At 38.1% G+C, this 18,403-nt stretch overlaps 1 protein-coding gene across 2 annotated transcripts in view; it reads left to right on the plus strand.

Annotated features, from left to right (window-relative positions):
- The window catches only part of dock1 (dedicator of cytokinesis 1), a 196,043-nt gene that overhangs the window by 136,282 nt on the left and 41,358 nt on the right, over positions 1–18,403 (plus strand). For both annotated transcript variants that reach the window (XM_085284890.1, XM_085284891.1), the window contains exons 29-31: positions 1,304–1,398; positions 15,283–15,361; positions 16,341–16,441. In XM_085284890.1, the coding sequence (XP_085141016.1) occupies positions 1,304–1,398; positions 15,283–15,361; positions 16,341–16,441 (275 nt within the window). The remainder of the gene's footprint in view (positions 1–1,303; positions 1,399–15,282; positions 15,362–16,340; positions 16,442–18,403) is intronic.

Below are 18,403 nucleotides of genomic sequence, written 5' to 3' on the forward strand. Positions count from 1 at the left end.
AAACGCACACTGACAGATACGTTGGCATTGCTTGTAATTTGAAAAATCACTTTTTTTGTACTCGTGTGACTGAGTTGGCATGCACTGACATCCCATTCTCTCTTAAAAGCACTATTTATTTTAATTGCATGTTTTGCTTTTTGTTTTTTTATTGAGGCTTAAATGTAATATTTTCAGTGGATTTTAGAAGAAAATCCAGTTTGGGACTCCTTATCCAGTTCCCATAGCAGGGTAAGGAATCACTGTAATGAACGTGAATCTTTCTGCAGGTTTGTGGTACCTGAAGATGGTTCGGCTATGGGTCACTTATAGATCCTGATGCTGGCTGTAGCCCAGATGAGGATATCTTTTTGTTGTGTGGCGTCACTGAACATAACAATTGTAATCACAATTAATTTGGTAAGACTCATAAAAAGGGACATCGGCACCAGATGGCAATAGTAAACATGCACAGCTGTGTAGCGCTGGTTATTCCTTCCGGAGAAGAAAGCTGTAACCTGAAACAAAAAAAAGAATTTGCTGATGGTGCAAGTTAATAGGCTTATCAATATCACTGGCCCACCAATAAAGCACAGTGAAGCTAAACGTAATTACAGCCGTGTATTCCATTACATCAATGGGTTTATTTGATGTATTTTCAAGGCTTGTACAACTATTTCAGCCCATGTTCTTTCTGCTGCAACCCTGGTGATGTTAAACTGTCATGCAAACAATAATTTTTAAAAAAACAAAGAAACTATATAAAGCAGTAGTAGGAATTGCTTTTAAATTGATATTAACAGGCAGTACATAAAATAAGCAACAAATGAAGTTACGTAAACCCTAGAGACGGATGTGTGTGGAAGAAGATGAGCAGTTTGTGAAATACTTAAGCCTGTCTACACGCCTAAATGCATTGAGTTTCTCCCATGTGATTGGCTTATATTTGGTGAATCCAATAATCTTAGTGGTGAGTGCGTGATGCCTTTTAATTGTGACTTTGTAACCCTTAAAACATGTAAAGTTAGGGAGTGCAGACAGAGTAGATATGACTAATGCTATGTTTTAAATGGTAATGGTCATTGTAGGTGTTACCCAGATATCTGATGAATATTAGTTGTGTAATATTAACAAAATACTGGATTATTAGTTTTGTGTGCTACCTGCAAAAGAGAAATACACGAGCACCTTGACCTTTAAAACGAATCTAAAACCCGTTTCTGCCTGAAAGCCACGGACGACAAACCGTTCATTTCAGATTACTCTTATCTTGGAAGTAGGAAGAATAGCAGTTCTCATTTTGAAAACTTTCTCTCTTTCACAGGATTTCCTAATGGAAACATTTATCATGTTCAAAGATCTCATTGGAAAAAATGTCTACCCCTCTGACTGGATCATAATGAACATGATGCAAAATAAGTAAGTACGACACTGCTGGAAATGCACACGCAAACACAAACCATAAACTATACTGCTTTCAACTCGCTTCACTACGGTTGCTAAGGAACAGCAGTCGGAAGCGGGTATGAATATTTTCAAATGTTTTTCTCTTCATGCAAATATCGGCACAAGGCCTCAGCAGTGTAGCAATCAGATGAGCAGTCAGCGCAGCCGCAAACAATCACATGAATTATAGATGCTCTGGTATACGCTGCTAATCTCCAAACTTAGTCTCAGAATCTCTCTGCTTTTTTTGTGCTGTTCTGCAGCAGGCTTCTGGGTTATTGATGCAAACCTTTTTTAAATGCAATTTTAAAAATTTAAAGCAAAGTTAGATGCTTTGCAGTTTAGTCAGTAGTGGGGTTTTTCTGTAGCTTTCAGTTAAGTTTAGAGTTCTTTGTATATTTTGGGGGATTTCTTAGTGATTTTTTTAAACAAGGAAAGTCAGCATAGCCAACAGTTAGGTTTTTCTTTTTTAATTTATATAAAATATTCACTTTTAAAAAAAACAAGACATCAGAATGAGTTGCTGAGCTCTATTATACAGTGATACCAAAACAGCTGCCAGATGAAATGCTTGAATCTTTTTTCTTTTTTTTTTTTTTGACAAAGAAAATTCTCCCTTCTCCACCATCATTCATGTATTATCATGATCGCTGGTTAAATTCTACATTCAAATTCCCCATGGACAGATTACTCTGCTAAATTTAGCATTATAATACTGTCTGAGTCCCAACTGACAGGGGAAACAAAAAGACAAGAAACAAAAGGCGTAGTTAGAGAGATGATAGCCAATGCAGATGTGCCAAAATCTGCCGTTCTCCTCAGATGGCTTCTTGATGCTGGCTTGAAACGTAAGCTGATCCCTGTAGAGCCCCTTGGTGAAATCCTCACAGCAAAAATCAGCATGTTTACAGCCTGGTGCCTAAAGTGGGTTTGGACTCACTTTTTTCCACCAGGATAATGTTTTTGTAATTCATCTGCTAACTAGCTACCTGTTCTAGCTTCAGAAAACAACCTTTAAAATCTTACACACCACATGCACAAAACGGGCCACCTACACAATGCATGGAGCTTCCCTCTGCTTTTGTGCTGATATCAGTGGTAGAGGACGTTTTGGAGCTCTGTAGGACTTAGCAACCCACCTCTGTCATTTTATGTAATCTGAGGGACCAAAGATCAAGATCATCCAATACTGATTTTCAGTCTTGTCCCTTGTGTACAGAGATTTTTCCAGGTTTCCTGGAATCATTTTATTATTAGTTTTATTTGTGGATGTTGAGATACTTCATGTCAGTGGTACATCATTAAACATGAAACTGAAATTATTGCAAAATTTGTAGATGTAGTTTTTTGCAGATTGGTGAACCTCTGCCCATCTTCACTTCTGTTAAAATCTTCTTCTCCAAGATCTGCTTTTTATACCCTGACCTCTTGCCAATTAACCTAATTAGCTGAAAAATCTTCCTCCATCTGTTTCTTTTACTTTTCCAGCCTTTTGGTGGCCCCATCCCAATGTTTTTGAGATGTGTTGGTGTCATTAAACTCCAAATGAGCTCATATTTTTCATGAAATAGTAAAATGCCTCACTTTAAACATTCAACATGTTTTCTATCTTAAGTGATCATTGCATTCTGTTTATATTAACATATATTAACATTTTACACAGCATCCCAACTGTTTTAAGAATTGCGAAAGTTTGTACTTTCTTCCACAATGCCATCAAAAATACCAGTTTTTAAAAGCATTTAAGGTAATATGCATCTCACACAAACAGAATTGTATAGCAATGCTTCGAGCTTAATCCTTTTGGGCACCTTGAAAGTGGCCATTTATGGCAGGTGCAGAGCTCATAGCAGCAACCTCTAGTTTACTGTGAGCAGTTTTCACCCCCTGCCCAATCTTTCTAAAACCATTCCAACATCATTGCCAGCGAGGACATTTGACTAGAGATTGCATTGCTTATTCAATTTAGATTCTTGTGCTTTCATTAGTCCGTCGGATTGCTGCAAGCCAGATTCCTTTTGGAATTCAGAACAGACATTGTCTGCCACCTGAGTCACATTGCTGAAGTCTTTGGCATAGCTTCATGAGCGTGTTCCCCGGTATCCCGCAGATGTGATAATCACATCTGTTCTGCTTTAACCTGAGCAAAAATACCAGGGAATAACTCAGTGCTGGACCCTACTGAGCCACACGCAAAGCACACCAGCAGTCGACGCCATGGTGTGTTGGTCTCACAAGCTTATTCACACACTCCATACCGATTGTGATCCTTTACTTTTCGGAACAGCTTTGGGGGTGTGAGGAGCTTCACTGAGCAATTGAATCTAAGATCACACTTTGTAGCACGCGTTTGAATCTTTGATTCACACTCAGTCTCCTGCCTCAGCAGAATCTTACCCAACAAGCTTTTGCCTGTTAGCAAATAGCTGGAAAGAGATTAATTCTGAATACTAGTTTATATATTCAGCCACTTGCTGGAGTTAAATTGCTGTTCAGCTCAATGAAAAATAAGCTTGTCAATGTCTGGCTGATCTCACAGTCTTTATACTCGAGTCTGTTTGAATACTGCAGGTGTTAGCTTTGCCGCAAATTAGAAAAACTCTTTTATTTGTCGCCATCCTCCAGAATGTGTTTGATCAATGTTTTTTTCCTGCTCCTCACACTGAGAACTCAAGGTGACATAAGAGAGCTGTAAATGTTTTACATTAACAATCTAACAGAAAAGGGAGTATTTGGTATACCTCATGTGCCCTTCCTTTTTTGTTTTCTTTTTCTGAGTACAGGATTAAAGACAGACTAAATTCATAACATCCTCCACAAACTTTGAATCATGTCTTTATCTCGATCTATGTTCTGAAGTTACTTTGTGTTTTTTAACAAATAAACTTGGAGATTTCAGTCCTGGTGGATTAAAACTTTTGTTACTGGGGTTAATTATAGTTTAATAGTGCAGGTCAGACAGTTTAGGAAAACAAGCCACTATCATATTCATTCATAACTAGCCATTTTAAATCATTCTGCAAACTGTGATCTGAATTATGCTGCACACGGCATGAATCTGCCAACAATAGGGATACAACTGGTAGCTCACAGTTCTTCATCAGCTCACAGTGGCTAGTGGCTGCTGGGTCTTGTTCCATAAGCCCACTACCCCACAGTATCTAAAACGTATCCACATTTGAAAGATGCAGAAAATTACCATTCATTGTTTGGATGACACCTTTTGATGAACAAAAAGAGACCATCTATATTCACTGTAAGCAGAGGTAGTGGCTTATAGCACTAAGCCTTCGGAGCACTCATTTGATCCCTTTCTAGTTGTTTCCACCAACATTTACAACTTCATGTGACCTCAGTGACCATGGACTTACATTGACAGCTAAACCATAACCACCTGCTTTACAGGGGTTTCACACTTTGGCCCCGTGGACAGTAATGACCCATGGCTTTTTTTCCACACTGTGGCTCATTTGATGACTTGAATGAGTAATAGTGGGTCAGCAACTCTAAGGAAAAACTTCCAAGAGGACAAGAGGGGTAGGGGTTAAGTGGAATTTCTAAGAGAAGCCATTTTAAGCCAGAAGATCTCACAGAAAAACCTTTTTTTTTTTTTAAAGTTAAAAACCCAAGAATCATTGTCAGATTGGTTTTGTTAACACAACAATAATTTGACGTTGCCTTTTATTTATCAGTCGACATGAAACAACTTTCCAGTTCAGCAGAACTCATTTATTTTATGTCCTTATAGCTGTCTGTTGGTCTCCACCAACATCTCAACAAAGAAAGTCTTTCTCTTCAGCTTTATTCACTAGTTCATTTTTAACTCTGTCAGTCTGCTACTTTGGCAGGTTATGTGCAGTGGGTCTATTAGAACTTTTTGTCTGAAAAAGCTTCCTGCTGCTTCTGGGAATGATTAATGATAAAGGTGATATTAAAATATGCAGTGAATGTGTCATAACTTCAGAACAATTACCTTGTGATATTTGAGCTTTTTAGTCCTGAGGGCAACTGAAGATTATGGTGATATCTATCCATAGGTTTACCATGACTAAAATAAGGAATAAAGTGCTTTAATTTGCCATTCATATTAAAATAGACCTTTAAAATAATTACTTTATTGCTGTTTTGTCAAGTGCTTGAAAATGTGTGCAAAACTCTCGAGCCACCCCTCATTTTTTGTTTTGTTTCTAAGGACCCTGACTTTCCTGTCATTAAGCAGTAGATCTCCTGGCTTTCTGAATGTCTTTTTCCAATTTTGTCTTTGGATGTTGGTGTGCAGTGTGTCCTTTAAAAAAGTAAAGGAAGATGGACAACTCGATGGCAAAAGTGGCAAAGCCGAAAAAACTATCTACAGCAGAAAATAAAGGAGGTCATACCAAACATTAACTTTTAAGTTCTTTATAAATAGAAAGAAATTAGGTGGCTCAAGACTTTTATACAATATATACCGCTGGTTCCTGAGCAGTTTGCACATGCCGCATTCAGCATGTGGCTCACCAGCACCAGCAGACAGCTCTTTCTTCTCCACACATCGTGATAGCACCACTAATGAGATGAGAATCACGTCCAGAACAATGTGCACTGGCAGTGTTTTTTTCAGCTGTAAGACACAGCACTTGAACAGCTGTGAATGTTGAAGCAACCAGAAGACTTGATTGAGAACAGATTGAGTAAAAATTGTTAATCAGCTGTAATTACTGCAAAAAAAACTCTCTAAACACTCTAAACTCTCTAATTACTGCAACAACAAAAACATATTTAACAAATTGGGTGATATATTTTTCAGAGCCATAGCTAAATCAATTGATATATTTATATATATATATTTATTTACATTTTTAAAGGGCATTGTATATAGATAAAACCAAACTGTCTTCTGTATTTTTGCAACACACAATTGAATATATGATATACCCTTCATGTCTCAGAGGGCTACTTCTTTCATATTTTAATGCTGTGATTTGAATTAACATTAGATGTACTTCTCAAAAGTTAATTCCACAAAATAAGACCAACGATTTGTGGCGTTGTGTTAATTGTGACTAAGAATAGTACTTTGAGATGAATGGGTTTTTTGAGAAGCTTGCAAGGCAGATGAAAAGATGAAAGCCTCAACAAGTTAAAGAAGCAGCTCCTTAACTCTAACCTACTCCATCACACAGACTCATTAGGATCGGGTTTCTGGAGCTGGATGGTTGCCATTTGGAGTTGACTAATGACTAAAGACTAATCCTAGTCCTTGAGGGCAGGTCTATGGGAAGAAGGATGAAGAGCTTTAAAAAGACTGAAACTGATGTTGTTGTCGCCTTTGTCCCCATGTATAAATCAGCACTCACCAAATAAAATAACAGTTCTTGTGGTTTTGAGGGTGTCTGATTTGAAATCTTCTTGTTGTAAAGACAATTTTATTTAACGAATGCTATTTGAAAACCTCTGAATTGATTGTGGTCTAGTTGCAGAGAAATTTTAGGGTTCTTTTAAAACATCCCTTAGTCAGTTTCAGCAGTTGTTGAAATTTTTGTTAGCCTTGAAATAAGGATGCTGTTTCTGTCTTTAAAGACAAAGCTCACACCTGTCACACCTGGCACTGTCTTTATTTTTCCAATTGACTACACTGTGCAAAAGTCTTGAGCCATCCCTTGTTTCTTTACATTTTGCTTTCACAGAGCCAGACTTTCTTGAAAATGTTTAAGTGGTCTTGAGCACAGTAATCTCTTTATAATCTTAACTGTTTTGGTCATTTTAGTTAATAGTATGATGCAATTTCAAAGAAGATTTTTTACAAAGTAAAAGCAGTTGGTGAATAAATCTTCCAGTGTATGTCGTTACATAGATGTTTTATACCAGACCTTCCAAACACCCTGTCCACACTCTTTTTCACAGCATTAGTGTTGTCAGCTGAAAAGAAAGGTCTGACCTTTCCATAGCTTTCAAACCATGCCGCTTTGTTAAATCTGTGGAAGTTACGCAGTCACTCTCCGATGTTTGGTTTTTGTCTGCTTCCTCATTTGCAGTTTAGAATTAATGACATCTACAATCTGTTGCGGTGTCATTACATATGGTTTCATGATATAGCGTTGCCTGATGTACTGCATACTGCTCTATGCGTTAAAAACTGTAAGGTGATCTTACATCTTGATATACACTCAAGGATTTACTATTTACATGTCAGGCACACCACTCTCACACATCAGTCAGAGTACACTATTTGAAGTTTGTGTTGATGTCTGGCACTTTGTGTGTATCTGCTCGATGATCAGCCTTTGCCCAGGCCAGTTTTTGCCCATGGATTGCAGTATACCGGAGTGAAAGCCAGTTAGCCTTTGAATAGTGCCCCCTAAAGAGTGATAACACCCACTGTTATTTCTCTCATTCTGATTTTATCTAAGTCATTATCAAAACCCAGCAGGGCATCTTTTTGTGTAGGAAAACAGTCCATCAGCTACTATACTGGAGCCCTAAGTAGGAATACTTCTACTTAGGAAGGAAATGTACAAGAACTACAATGTGGAAATACTCCATTAGAAATCACAACTATTAATTTAGTTATTATTAATGCTGTCAGCCTTAATCTTGTTAAAATGAAGTTTACACCATAACCGCATTAACACGGCAAATCTCCATTAGCGAGTTATCGCAGATCGCCCCATGCGTGGGGCTACATGGCGTCAACGCGTTAGCGTTGTTAGCTCAGCTCATTAGTGCAGTTAGCTCGTTAATGTGTTAGCACGGTTAGCTTGTTAACGCGTTAGCATGGTTAGCTCGTTAACGCGTTAACGCGTTAGTGTGGTTAGCTCGTTAGCGCGGTTAGCTTGTTAGTGCAGTTAGCTCGTTAATGCGTTAGCGCGGTTAGCTCGTTAACGCGTTAGTGTTGTTAGCTCGTTAGCGCCGTTAGCTCGTTAACGCACGGGGCGATCCGCTATAACTCGCTAACGGAGATTTGCCGTGTTAATGTGGTTATGGCATAAACTTAATTTTAACGAGATTAATGCTGAAAGCACTAGTTATTATATTTGAAAATAATATAATAATAGTTCTGCTATATTGATCAAAAGGTATTCCCATCCTATTTAGAGTGCACATGGGCTTTAAATAGAAATTAAAGTTTGTACAGTGCATTCCTTTTTCACATCAGGTTTGTAGATGACTGGGACTTATTACTATTTACTTTTATTGTCAGACAAGAAAAATTACTTTTTCTCTGTTGTGTATAATGTAAGTATTGCTTAGTACTCTATGGCAGATGCTTCACTGGAGACATTGTGAATATGTTGCACCTCATCTATGTCTGTCCTCTCAGAACATAACTGACGTGTTTGTAGTACACCCGACGACTGCGCCTTTCGCACAATTACTTCTGTCTTTAGATCAACAATATGTCAAACTTAATAGCCTCATTTAATGATGTGTATTTATTTTGGCATTCAAACGAGCACTGTTGCACACTGCACTCAGCATCAATTAAAAGCGTACCCATAGCATGAATGCCCATCTGCTAACATGCCCAGGCCCCATGTCATCTTTAAAACACTGATACGCTTATGGAACATATATTTCAGATCAGTCAGTATTTTATACTGAATGAAACATTGTGGCCTGAGAAGCATTTAAGGTTTCATCTAATTTTCTTTATCTATATAGGCATATCAGTAGTTTTTAAACCATAAAATAAGCCAAAATGTTGAAAAAGTTTGCTTTTTAAAATCCGTTATAATTGTTTCATGACTCATTTGAGAAATTTAACTGTGCCTCATTATCTCATCATTGCTCAACATGAACTTTGCCAACACTGCCTGACCCCAGTTCACAAAGTTTCTGTGCTCACCAGTGTCTGGAGTTCTGTTGAATCCTGCTTGTATTACCTCATTAGTAATCTTCTCACCTCCTTGCAAAATTTTCCCCCGGATGAAAGGCAGCGCATGCTGTCGTTGTTACATCTCAGGTCTCTGTGTTTATAGGCTGCTGCATGGTTGATTGCTACAACACTAACATCATACTGCCTGGTGCTGCAGAGTCAAAGGGACTGCAGCTTTTTATCACATTATTTGCATAACAGACAGGCCCTCACTGGCCTGCGAGTTCATCCAGACAGATCTTTAAACACTGAGTTTTTTATCTGATAGCACCACGAGGGCCATATTTCAGTTTGTCACACTAAACTAAAGCTGCTTTCACACATAAACTGCACCCCTGAACTTTTCTCAACAGTAACCTGGCAGCGCTGTATGTGAGAACACAAATATCTCCCTCCATCAGATCAAACATTTACTTAGTCTGTACTCTGTACCAGTTTCTTAATACAGTCCTTGTGACATATGTATGAATAGCACATGCACATGCTGTCAATTCAAAGCACAGTGCTTTTCATTCATAAATAAATGAATAAAATAAAGTTATAAGAGGCTTTTATTTTTTCCTGGAGGTCAGAGGATGATTTCAGTTCAGCTCACAGACACTGTGCTTTCTAATTTCTTTAAAGGAAAGGAACAGTTCCCCAGGCTTCAATAATGACATCTCTCAGGTCATGTGTCAGTTCTTCCTGTTTTTTAAGGACATGACTTTCAGATACTGTTTGACTAATGTAGATAGTATTTTAGGCCTGCCACTTCTTCTTTTGCCTTTCACTTGTCCAATTGCCTCACAATTTTTAAGGCTTAATAAGTAAACAACAAGCAAAACAAAAAAAATCCTTCTCCACTCCTGAAGAAAGAAATGTCTAAAGATACAGCAGATGGTTCATCTTTTGAGTCTGCTCGAATGATTCATAGGTCAATGTCAAGTGGATTCACAAAAATAAATAAATTTTAAAAATCCTTGTATTTAGACCACTTTAGAAATCCCAATAAAGAATGGCGTTTAAAATATAAAGAAATAAGGGCTGGGTCAAGGCTTTTAATTACTTCTGTAATATTTCTAATTCTCATTTGATTAGCTGTTGATTGTTAGAACTTGAAATTATGACAAATTTTATAACATTTTCAGGCGATTACAAGTCACTACTTCAGATTTGTGAATCCAGATTTTGAGTTTTATATTTGATGCACTGATTTTTTTTTTTACACCATTATCCTTGTAGTTTTAAGAGTTTCTTAGAGAAGTGGTTTAAACATTCAAATGGAGTGGCAAAGTTTTTCCCTCATTCTGAATGTAAGGTCTAACACATGATAGCGATACTTTGACTCACCCCAGTGATATTTCTGAGTCATTAAAGCTTTCCTAGGGTGAGCTGTTTGGTTTCTGACAGCCTATTGGAAAGGACATCAATTTTAACCAGAGTCAGCTGCACTTTGCATTAGAGGAGAAGTTGTCACACAGAAGAGAAAATTGGGTTAAAATATAATGACAGTTAAATAGATCTGATATTATATCAGGTATGTGAAATAAAGGTAATCTAATTTAATTAATTGGACAGATAATGAAGGTTTTTGACCTTGCATTATCTCAGAGCACAGGCAGATAGGCCGTCTATTCAGCAAACCTATGCAAATAGCTCATGATCATTATCGGCGATGCTCTTTGAACTCAATTACCAAGCATGATCTGCTGATAAATTCTCATTAGCACCTAAGCTAGGTGTCTGTGCTGCAGATCATCTGACAGAGCTCAAGTCATTGTATCACAGCTGCAGGAACTTACCTGATTGTTATTTTTTTAAAGGCAACAATGGCATAAAAAGCAAATCCTCTGTTTTGCTGAAATGTACAGCACATCCATCATTCAGCAGTAATGGGGGTATTTTTCTGACGCTGACAGTTTGATGGACCATATTTATTATAATGATACGGTATGTGTACTGTATCAAAATGACTGTGTAGGAGGTGCTGTGTTGCCCTTGCGCTGCCTAATTAAAAAGTTAGTGATGTTTTTGTCTTCCTAAGCAGAAGTTAAGGAGGTCTTGTGTTTTTTTTTTTTTTTGTGTTTGTTTGTTTTTTGTTCTTTTGCCGATGATTAGAGGTACCCTGATTTTCCCTACTGAGCCTAACATGAAAAAAATGGGAAAAAAAGCAAAAGGACCAGCTGTTTTATAGGAATTACAAAGTTGTAGCAGTATTCCAAGAAAAGTATAAGTTCTTAGCCAAGTAAACACACAAGTCACTGATTAGTAGTAGTGTATATGCAAATCACCATTGTTTGTATTGTATTTGTAATGAAGTTATAAAGGACTGGTTTGTCACTGTCTGTCTTCATTTTGTTTCTCTCTGTTGCTTAATGACTGACCATTACTGTTTTTTAAATCAGCCAAAGCTCTTCTACAAGAATTTGGCTTTTTTTCTTTTTTAGATTAGGAAAAAAAAGCTGTGGCACAACAGACCAACAGATGGTATAATTTACACTTAATGGTACTATGCAGACACTCATGATTCACACTCCGATTGCTGTGTCGGTACAAAGGATATTCCCTGAAATCAATATGGCAATTAATTATAGACTGTACAGAAATGACTCATTTTTATGAATAATAATTCTTCACTGACTAACTGAAATACAGACAGAGATGAGATTTTATTACTCTATCACATTTCCTTTTAAGGACCATAATCTTATTATAGTTAGATATTTCATATCTTTAATGTCACTATATATATATAATATACACACACAGACACACACTTAATACTAAAGAAAATAGGCCTAAATTCCTTTAATCTTCTTTGAAATGGTCTTAGTCAGGAGTGTCTTAGTCAGAACCCACTGTGAGGGAGAGTATATTCTATTTTCATCCACCTCATTAGGTTTTTCACTTTAATTAATGGCAGGATGTGCTCACAGAGGAACTGTCCTGTCTGTTCGTTAAAGCCAATTATATGTCTGTGCAGAGGCAGACTGGTGGCTTCAAATAGGTTTTTAGATAGTGGAGTCTACAATATTGTGCGAACTTGTTTGTGGGAAGCAGTTCATGTTAGCATACGTTAGTACGATTTAATCACGTTTCAAGCCCAAGAAACTTCATATTCCCTGGATCATCATGCAGGTGTAGTGGAAACATGAAGGTAAGCTTTGATCAGAAAGGGAGATCAAAAAGGAGTGGTTGGGCACAGCTGCGTTTTTGCATGCCGAGCCATATTTTGCTGAAAACTATGAAGATCCCGGATATTCGTATTTTATTTTGTCGTTTGACCCAGCGTTTACAACTGTTTGCTACATCACTCATGTTTACAAAGCGGCAGATGTGGTGTTTAGGATATTTCATGCCCTGTACCTATTATAAACTCACCGTCATCAAAATTAAATGCAAACCACAGCCTGTGATTAGTAAATTTGCAATTACCATGTCTTGTTGTCCCACTAATATGTAGTTGGTGTAATGCAAATATAGGTCATGTAGGGCTGTAGTTGTGCCTGTAGGCATCCATTTAAACACTCCAGTCTGGCTTTTTCTTGAGTTTAATTGGAAAATGTGTCACTAATAACCCATGCAACTTTGAGTTGCATTAGTTATTGCTGCAAGCCTCTAAGAAATACATATGGAAAAGGGGAAAAAAAACATTTAAGTTGTGTTATTTTAACGGGGCAATCCATAAATGTTTAATAAGCGCTTGTTTTTTGTTTTTGTTTATACAGTAGTATTCTTCACTTAAATTAATAGCTTAAATGGGGGCTCCCCAGTAATCTACAAAATAATGTCATAAATTAGCCAAAAGCATTAAGCACTAAGTGTTTTCTTTGCCCACACATGCAATGGAAGAAAAGCCATTTTAGCGTTGGTCCAGTGTTAAGTGTATCAACTATATTGGCATGTTCACAGCTGCAGAAAATTGAGTGAGGTGTGCAGAGAGGGTGCATGTGCTCGTGCAGACAGGGTGGTAATAGGCTGTCTCAGTGCTTAGGAGATGGCGGGGGTGTTCTGAGAGGGCAGAGAGCCAAAGAAATGGACTTCTAATGGCATATCCAAAGGTGTTCAATGACAGTTAACCTTTCCAGCTAATGATTAAGGTCACTCGTAATGTGTATCACACATCAGCCCCAGATAGCATTTAGTCACCAATGGAGATAAATGTGGAACATGAATATTGTATAACTTTAAAATACCCCGGGTCGTAGAACATTGCTGTTTTAACAGTGATGGTTATTCCTGTTCAAGGTCAGCTGTTTGGGGCAGTGGGAAACCCCGGCCCGGTCTGTACAGCAATGAAATTTCGACCTTCCAGCCCAAAGATTCTTACTGCCACAGAACTGAATTTTAAAGTCAGAAGCAGCTAATGGATGTGGATTTGCTAATTCCCACAATGAGACCCAGTTCCAGTAAGGATTTAGCTTGGACAATGACAAAAGCAGAAGGCTCTCTCGGGGCTGCCTGTGGAGCAGATGTCTGCTTACCTGCCAGTGTCAGTTACACGAGCGTTACATCTTAATGCTGCTTTATTGTCTGCTCATGAAACCCTGATGCAATCCACTCAAGTGGCATAACAATCGTCCTTGCTTCACCTTGCCATTTTTATTCCAATCTGATATATCTTCATCCACTATTGCAGGCAATCAGCTGTTGCTGTTGTCTTATTGATTTGTAATTGTGCTCGCAATAGCTGAAGCAAGGACTAAGCTTGGAAAACCCTAAATGAAATGAGCCAGATTACTGAATTTGCTGTGTTAGACTGTTTTTTTTTCTTGCTTGCTAATTCTTAGAGATGGTACACACATTGTTGTGTAGCAGGTTCGACCAGGAAATTAAGTTAAATAGCGTATGGACCTCTGACTCTGCGAGTAGCAGTCATAATTCCCCTCTAAAAGCTTCATGCCACTTAAGTTATTAACATTTAATTCTGCAGCATCACAGTGGATTAACCCATCAGACAGTGTTCTCATTAAGATCTACTCATCAAATGTTTTTTCACCGGTGCCTCTAGCCTACTGTACCTCAGTCTGTCAGAGAGAGAGATTCAACCTGCTTGGCTATTCTGTTATAAGCACACATTTGTTCACAAGAGCAAACATCCATTCTTCGTGATAGTGCATACTGTTAATATTTCTTTCTTTGTGTGGTCACAGCTTTAAAACAAATGAGTTCATATTGGGTAACTCTGCAGTGAACAATGTTAAATTCATGCTGAGTTTCAGGACCAGCGCAGCACGTAGGGCAACAACAGGTAACTTCTGAAGGCAAAACTCAGATGAAGAAATAATTCACAAATATGAATTGCATCACATTAAAATACGTTTTACTTACTCTGCTTTTTTTTTTTTTTTTTTTTTTTATTCCAAGTAAAGTGGGCATGACCTTTTCAGTTTTATTGCCCCACTGTAGAATGCATGTCACATACAAGTAACATACAAGTTTGAAATCATTTTCATGTCCCTTAGTGATATGTCTGTCACTAAGGCTGGCCAAGGATGTGTTTGGATAGGCACCTGGGAAAATTGACATGTTCAATGGATACAGCCACAACCAGTGACCTTTGCATTATATAGTCTGTGCTCATCCAGGAATGGAGAGCGATTCCTCAACACCAGATATAGACACGTGCAGTCTATTCGCAGAGGGGTGACAGCTTGCATCCCTTTCAGAAGAAGCCATATCTTATGTTAATCATCCTGTATATAGTTATTATAGTTATGTTCTTTAAAATCTATTCCAAACACAATCTGGTGTTTATTTTTTTTGACTAGTATACATACTTGTTGAGGGCATCCTGCATTTTTTTTAACACTTTCCTCTTTTTTTTCTTTCTTTTTTTTCTCTCAGATGTTTTCGTTGTTAAGCATTGCTGATCATTTTAATCAGGTGGATGTTTTTTCGGTGGTGCAGTTTTATGAAATAATTTTAGAAAGCTGAATTTCAGTAAAAAGCTACTTACATTTCTTCTATACTCTTGAAAAACTTTTTTGTAAACAGCCAGCATAATCTTCTTATCTTTGCAGAGTGTTCCTACGGGCCATCAGTCAGTATGCAGCCGTGTTGAACAAGAAGTTTCTGGATCAAACCAACTTCGAGCTACAGGTAGGAACTGAACCATTGAATAAATATCTTGATATCAGCACTTCACATCTCAAGATAATGTTTTTTGTAGACAAGGCAGCACTGACATTTTAAGCACTATTACCCAACAGTTTTAGGAATAATTTTGTGGCATTTTTCTTATAGCCTGTAGTTTTATCTTGGGGCTGTTGGAGATGCCGCATTGTTGGATTTTCTGAATTAGAAAAAGATCACTGAAGGCAGCAGACATAAGAAAATAAATAAATAAAAATTGTGAAGAGGGAACATCAATTACCCTGTAATGGCCAGCAATTTTATGTGCATTTCTGAATATTTTAACCTGCTCACCCTGGAATTGAACAGCTTTTTCTACTTGTTTTTTAAATGTCTGAAATGTGGAAAAATGTTAATGTTGTCAACAACTGAACTGCTGTGAGCTTTGCTTTTAAAGCTTATTCATTGTAACAGTCTTTTTCTACCGTTAATTGCATACAGCATTTGGAGCCGGAGGCCTCTTTATGGTTTAAGGAAAAAGCTGTGGGGTTTTCTCCATAGCTTAATGCACATGGGTTGGGCAAAGAGAATTTAGAAATTATCAACATCATGAAGAGTTGTGTTTTATACTCATGCATGGGCTGGCAGTAAAAAAAAAAAAAAAAGCCAGACACCATTGCACTTTAGCTTCTGTCATTGTCTGATGTAGTGTGTTCTCTAGACGATGTTGGCCTAAATCAGCGCCCTCTTCGTCCACTTGGACAGATTCCATCTCATCATTACATTGCAGTGTAATGAAACTGCAATGCTTTCCTGCTCACGTAGCATAGTACTGGATAGGACTGTTGTTAGAGCTATTTCTTAAAAATGTCCAAACTTTGTAATATATTGTATTATTTATTTAATCCAGTCTGTTACTGTTATTGTTTTGGAACAACTGTAACCAGACATTCTGAACTATTCTTTTGCTGCAATCTTCCTGTCTTTCCGTCTGTGTCTGGGTCAGCTGTGGAACAACTACTTTCATCTGGCTGTGGCCTTCCTTACCCAGGAGTCATTGCAGCTAGAGAACTTTTCAAGTGACAAAAGAGCTAAGATCTTCCACAGGTGAGAATGAACACTCTCAAAAAAACACGATGCCCTAATTTCCCACCAGCACAGCTCGAGTTCCCTCCCCAGCATGACCATGACAAGACTATGTATAATTCATCAGATAAACTATTTTCACACCCAGATATTGTCCAGTGTTGAACTCTCTCGCATGCAGTGCACAACAGGGCATTTTACACCGTGGTAAACCTGGCATTTCCCCTGACAGTTACCTAAGTTTTTATATTTAACTATGGGCTTAATTGACTTTATATTGGGGTAGCTGTTTGGTTTAAAGCCATTTCTGACCAATCTGAACATGTGCTTTCTCACATACATCCCAGCAGGGTGATATCTAAAAATGTTCCAGGTTGTAGTGCATGTGCAAACACGGCTTCCTGTGGTTCTGGCAGAGGCAGTACAGGCCTAATAAAGCTGTTTTAGTACTGCTGCTTTTGTCGACATTACCCAGCAGAGCTGTTTGCAAGAACACAAATGTTCAAATCAGTCACGTCGGACATTAGCTAGTGTTTACCCTTCCGGCCCCCCAAATACAGAGTCCCAAAAATCAGGTAACAGTTGTTGAATTCAGAGCGAGGCAGTGGGTGTCATTAGTCTTTGTCTCTTGCACACTGTACCTTGGCGACACCTTTGCCACCACAAAAAAAAGTATTTCTAATGGTAAGAACATGGTTATCCTGCTGTTGGCTGCTACATGAAAGAAAGAGCCGTTATGAACAACATCCAGACTAAATTATTCTTACATTGTCCATGTTGTAAAATTGCAAAACTTTCAAGGCTAGGAAGAGGCATATATTACATTCAAAATGTTCGATATTCAGGTCATCACTCTTCTGGGGGTTTTTTCATTTGTTGAAGACAGAAACTGAAGGCGAAATAAAATTGTCTTATTATACCGCCCATAATTTTTAAATAGCTGAACATTTAAATCCTTGAAATTTAGACCTTTTTACTGCTTCTAAAATCTACTTAATTGTGCTTTCAGCTATAAATTCAGGGAGCTATTCATTTCGTGTTCATCCGGCTCCCTTTATCCACAAAGAGCCATTCATCTACATTAGTGTTTCTCAGAAACTGTGATAATGCATCCAAATGTGTAAATGTTTTCTGGGCAGACATAGCGCATATTGGCTCTCATCTTCATTTTGAGGAGCTTTTGACACTGAAATATACATCACGCTGGCTCACGCCCGACAGGCAGACTGCTCGTTTGTCAGTGCTTTATTATTGGCCGCGGTGAACTCCCAATAGATAATAAACAATGTTCTATGCAGCACAACAACCAAACACAATGCAAGATCCAAGCCACCCCCACCAAGTCTTTTTCGATTTGTTCTAAGCAAAAAAAACAGGAATATTATCGGGATTGTCATTTTTTTCCCACAGTCTTTACAACTCTACCTGCACACTCTCTTTCTCCACCGTCCCTCCACCTACTGCTCAATTTTTTTAGCCTCTACCTCTCTGCATCCAGTATCCTTGTCTGCTTGTGGCTGAATTGTAAGCTTTCCCTGCAATACCAATTATTGTGCCTTGCTCAGAAGCAGAGAGCAGAGGGGTGAAATCAAAGATTTGTGAAGCACAGCTCTTTAGCACTTTGCATTGGCTTTTTTTTTTGTCCCTGCATCACACATCTACTAGTGCTGTTTGTGAAGTTCTGCTCCATTACTGGAGCCTGTGTAATCCTAATGCCATTCTCACACTCAGACCACCGAGGCACAGATAACAAGCTTACATGTCTGCATGCCCTGAGTGGGAGGATAAATATATCTATGGCAGTCTGGGTCTTATTTTTCTTTGTTTCAACCATCATTCCCAACACCCATTGTAGTCATAGGCTGCTGATTATAAAAGATGGACGTAGCCACTGACGTCACCTTTGTGGATTCCTCTGTGGCTTTGGCTTGTTTTCAAGAACCCTGAGCAGTATTTGAGGGGAAACTGCATGGTGATACCATA

The sequence above is a fragment of the Mchenga conophoros genome, linkage group LG8 (assembly GCF_057382185.1).
Source record: "Mchenga conophoros isolate Kocher_MC1m ecotype Shallow Benthic linkage group LG8, M_conophoros_male_GT1.1, whole genome shotgun sequence".
NCBI classification, from domain to species: domain Eukaryota; kingdom Metazoa; phylum Chordata; class Actinopteri; order Cichliformes; family Cichlidae; genus Mchenga; species Mchenga conophoros.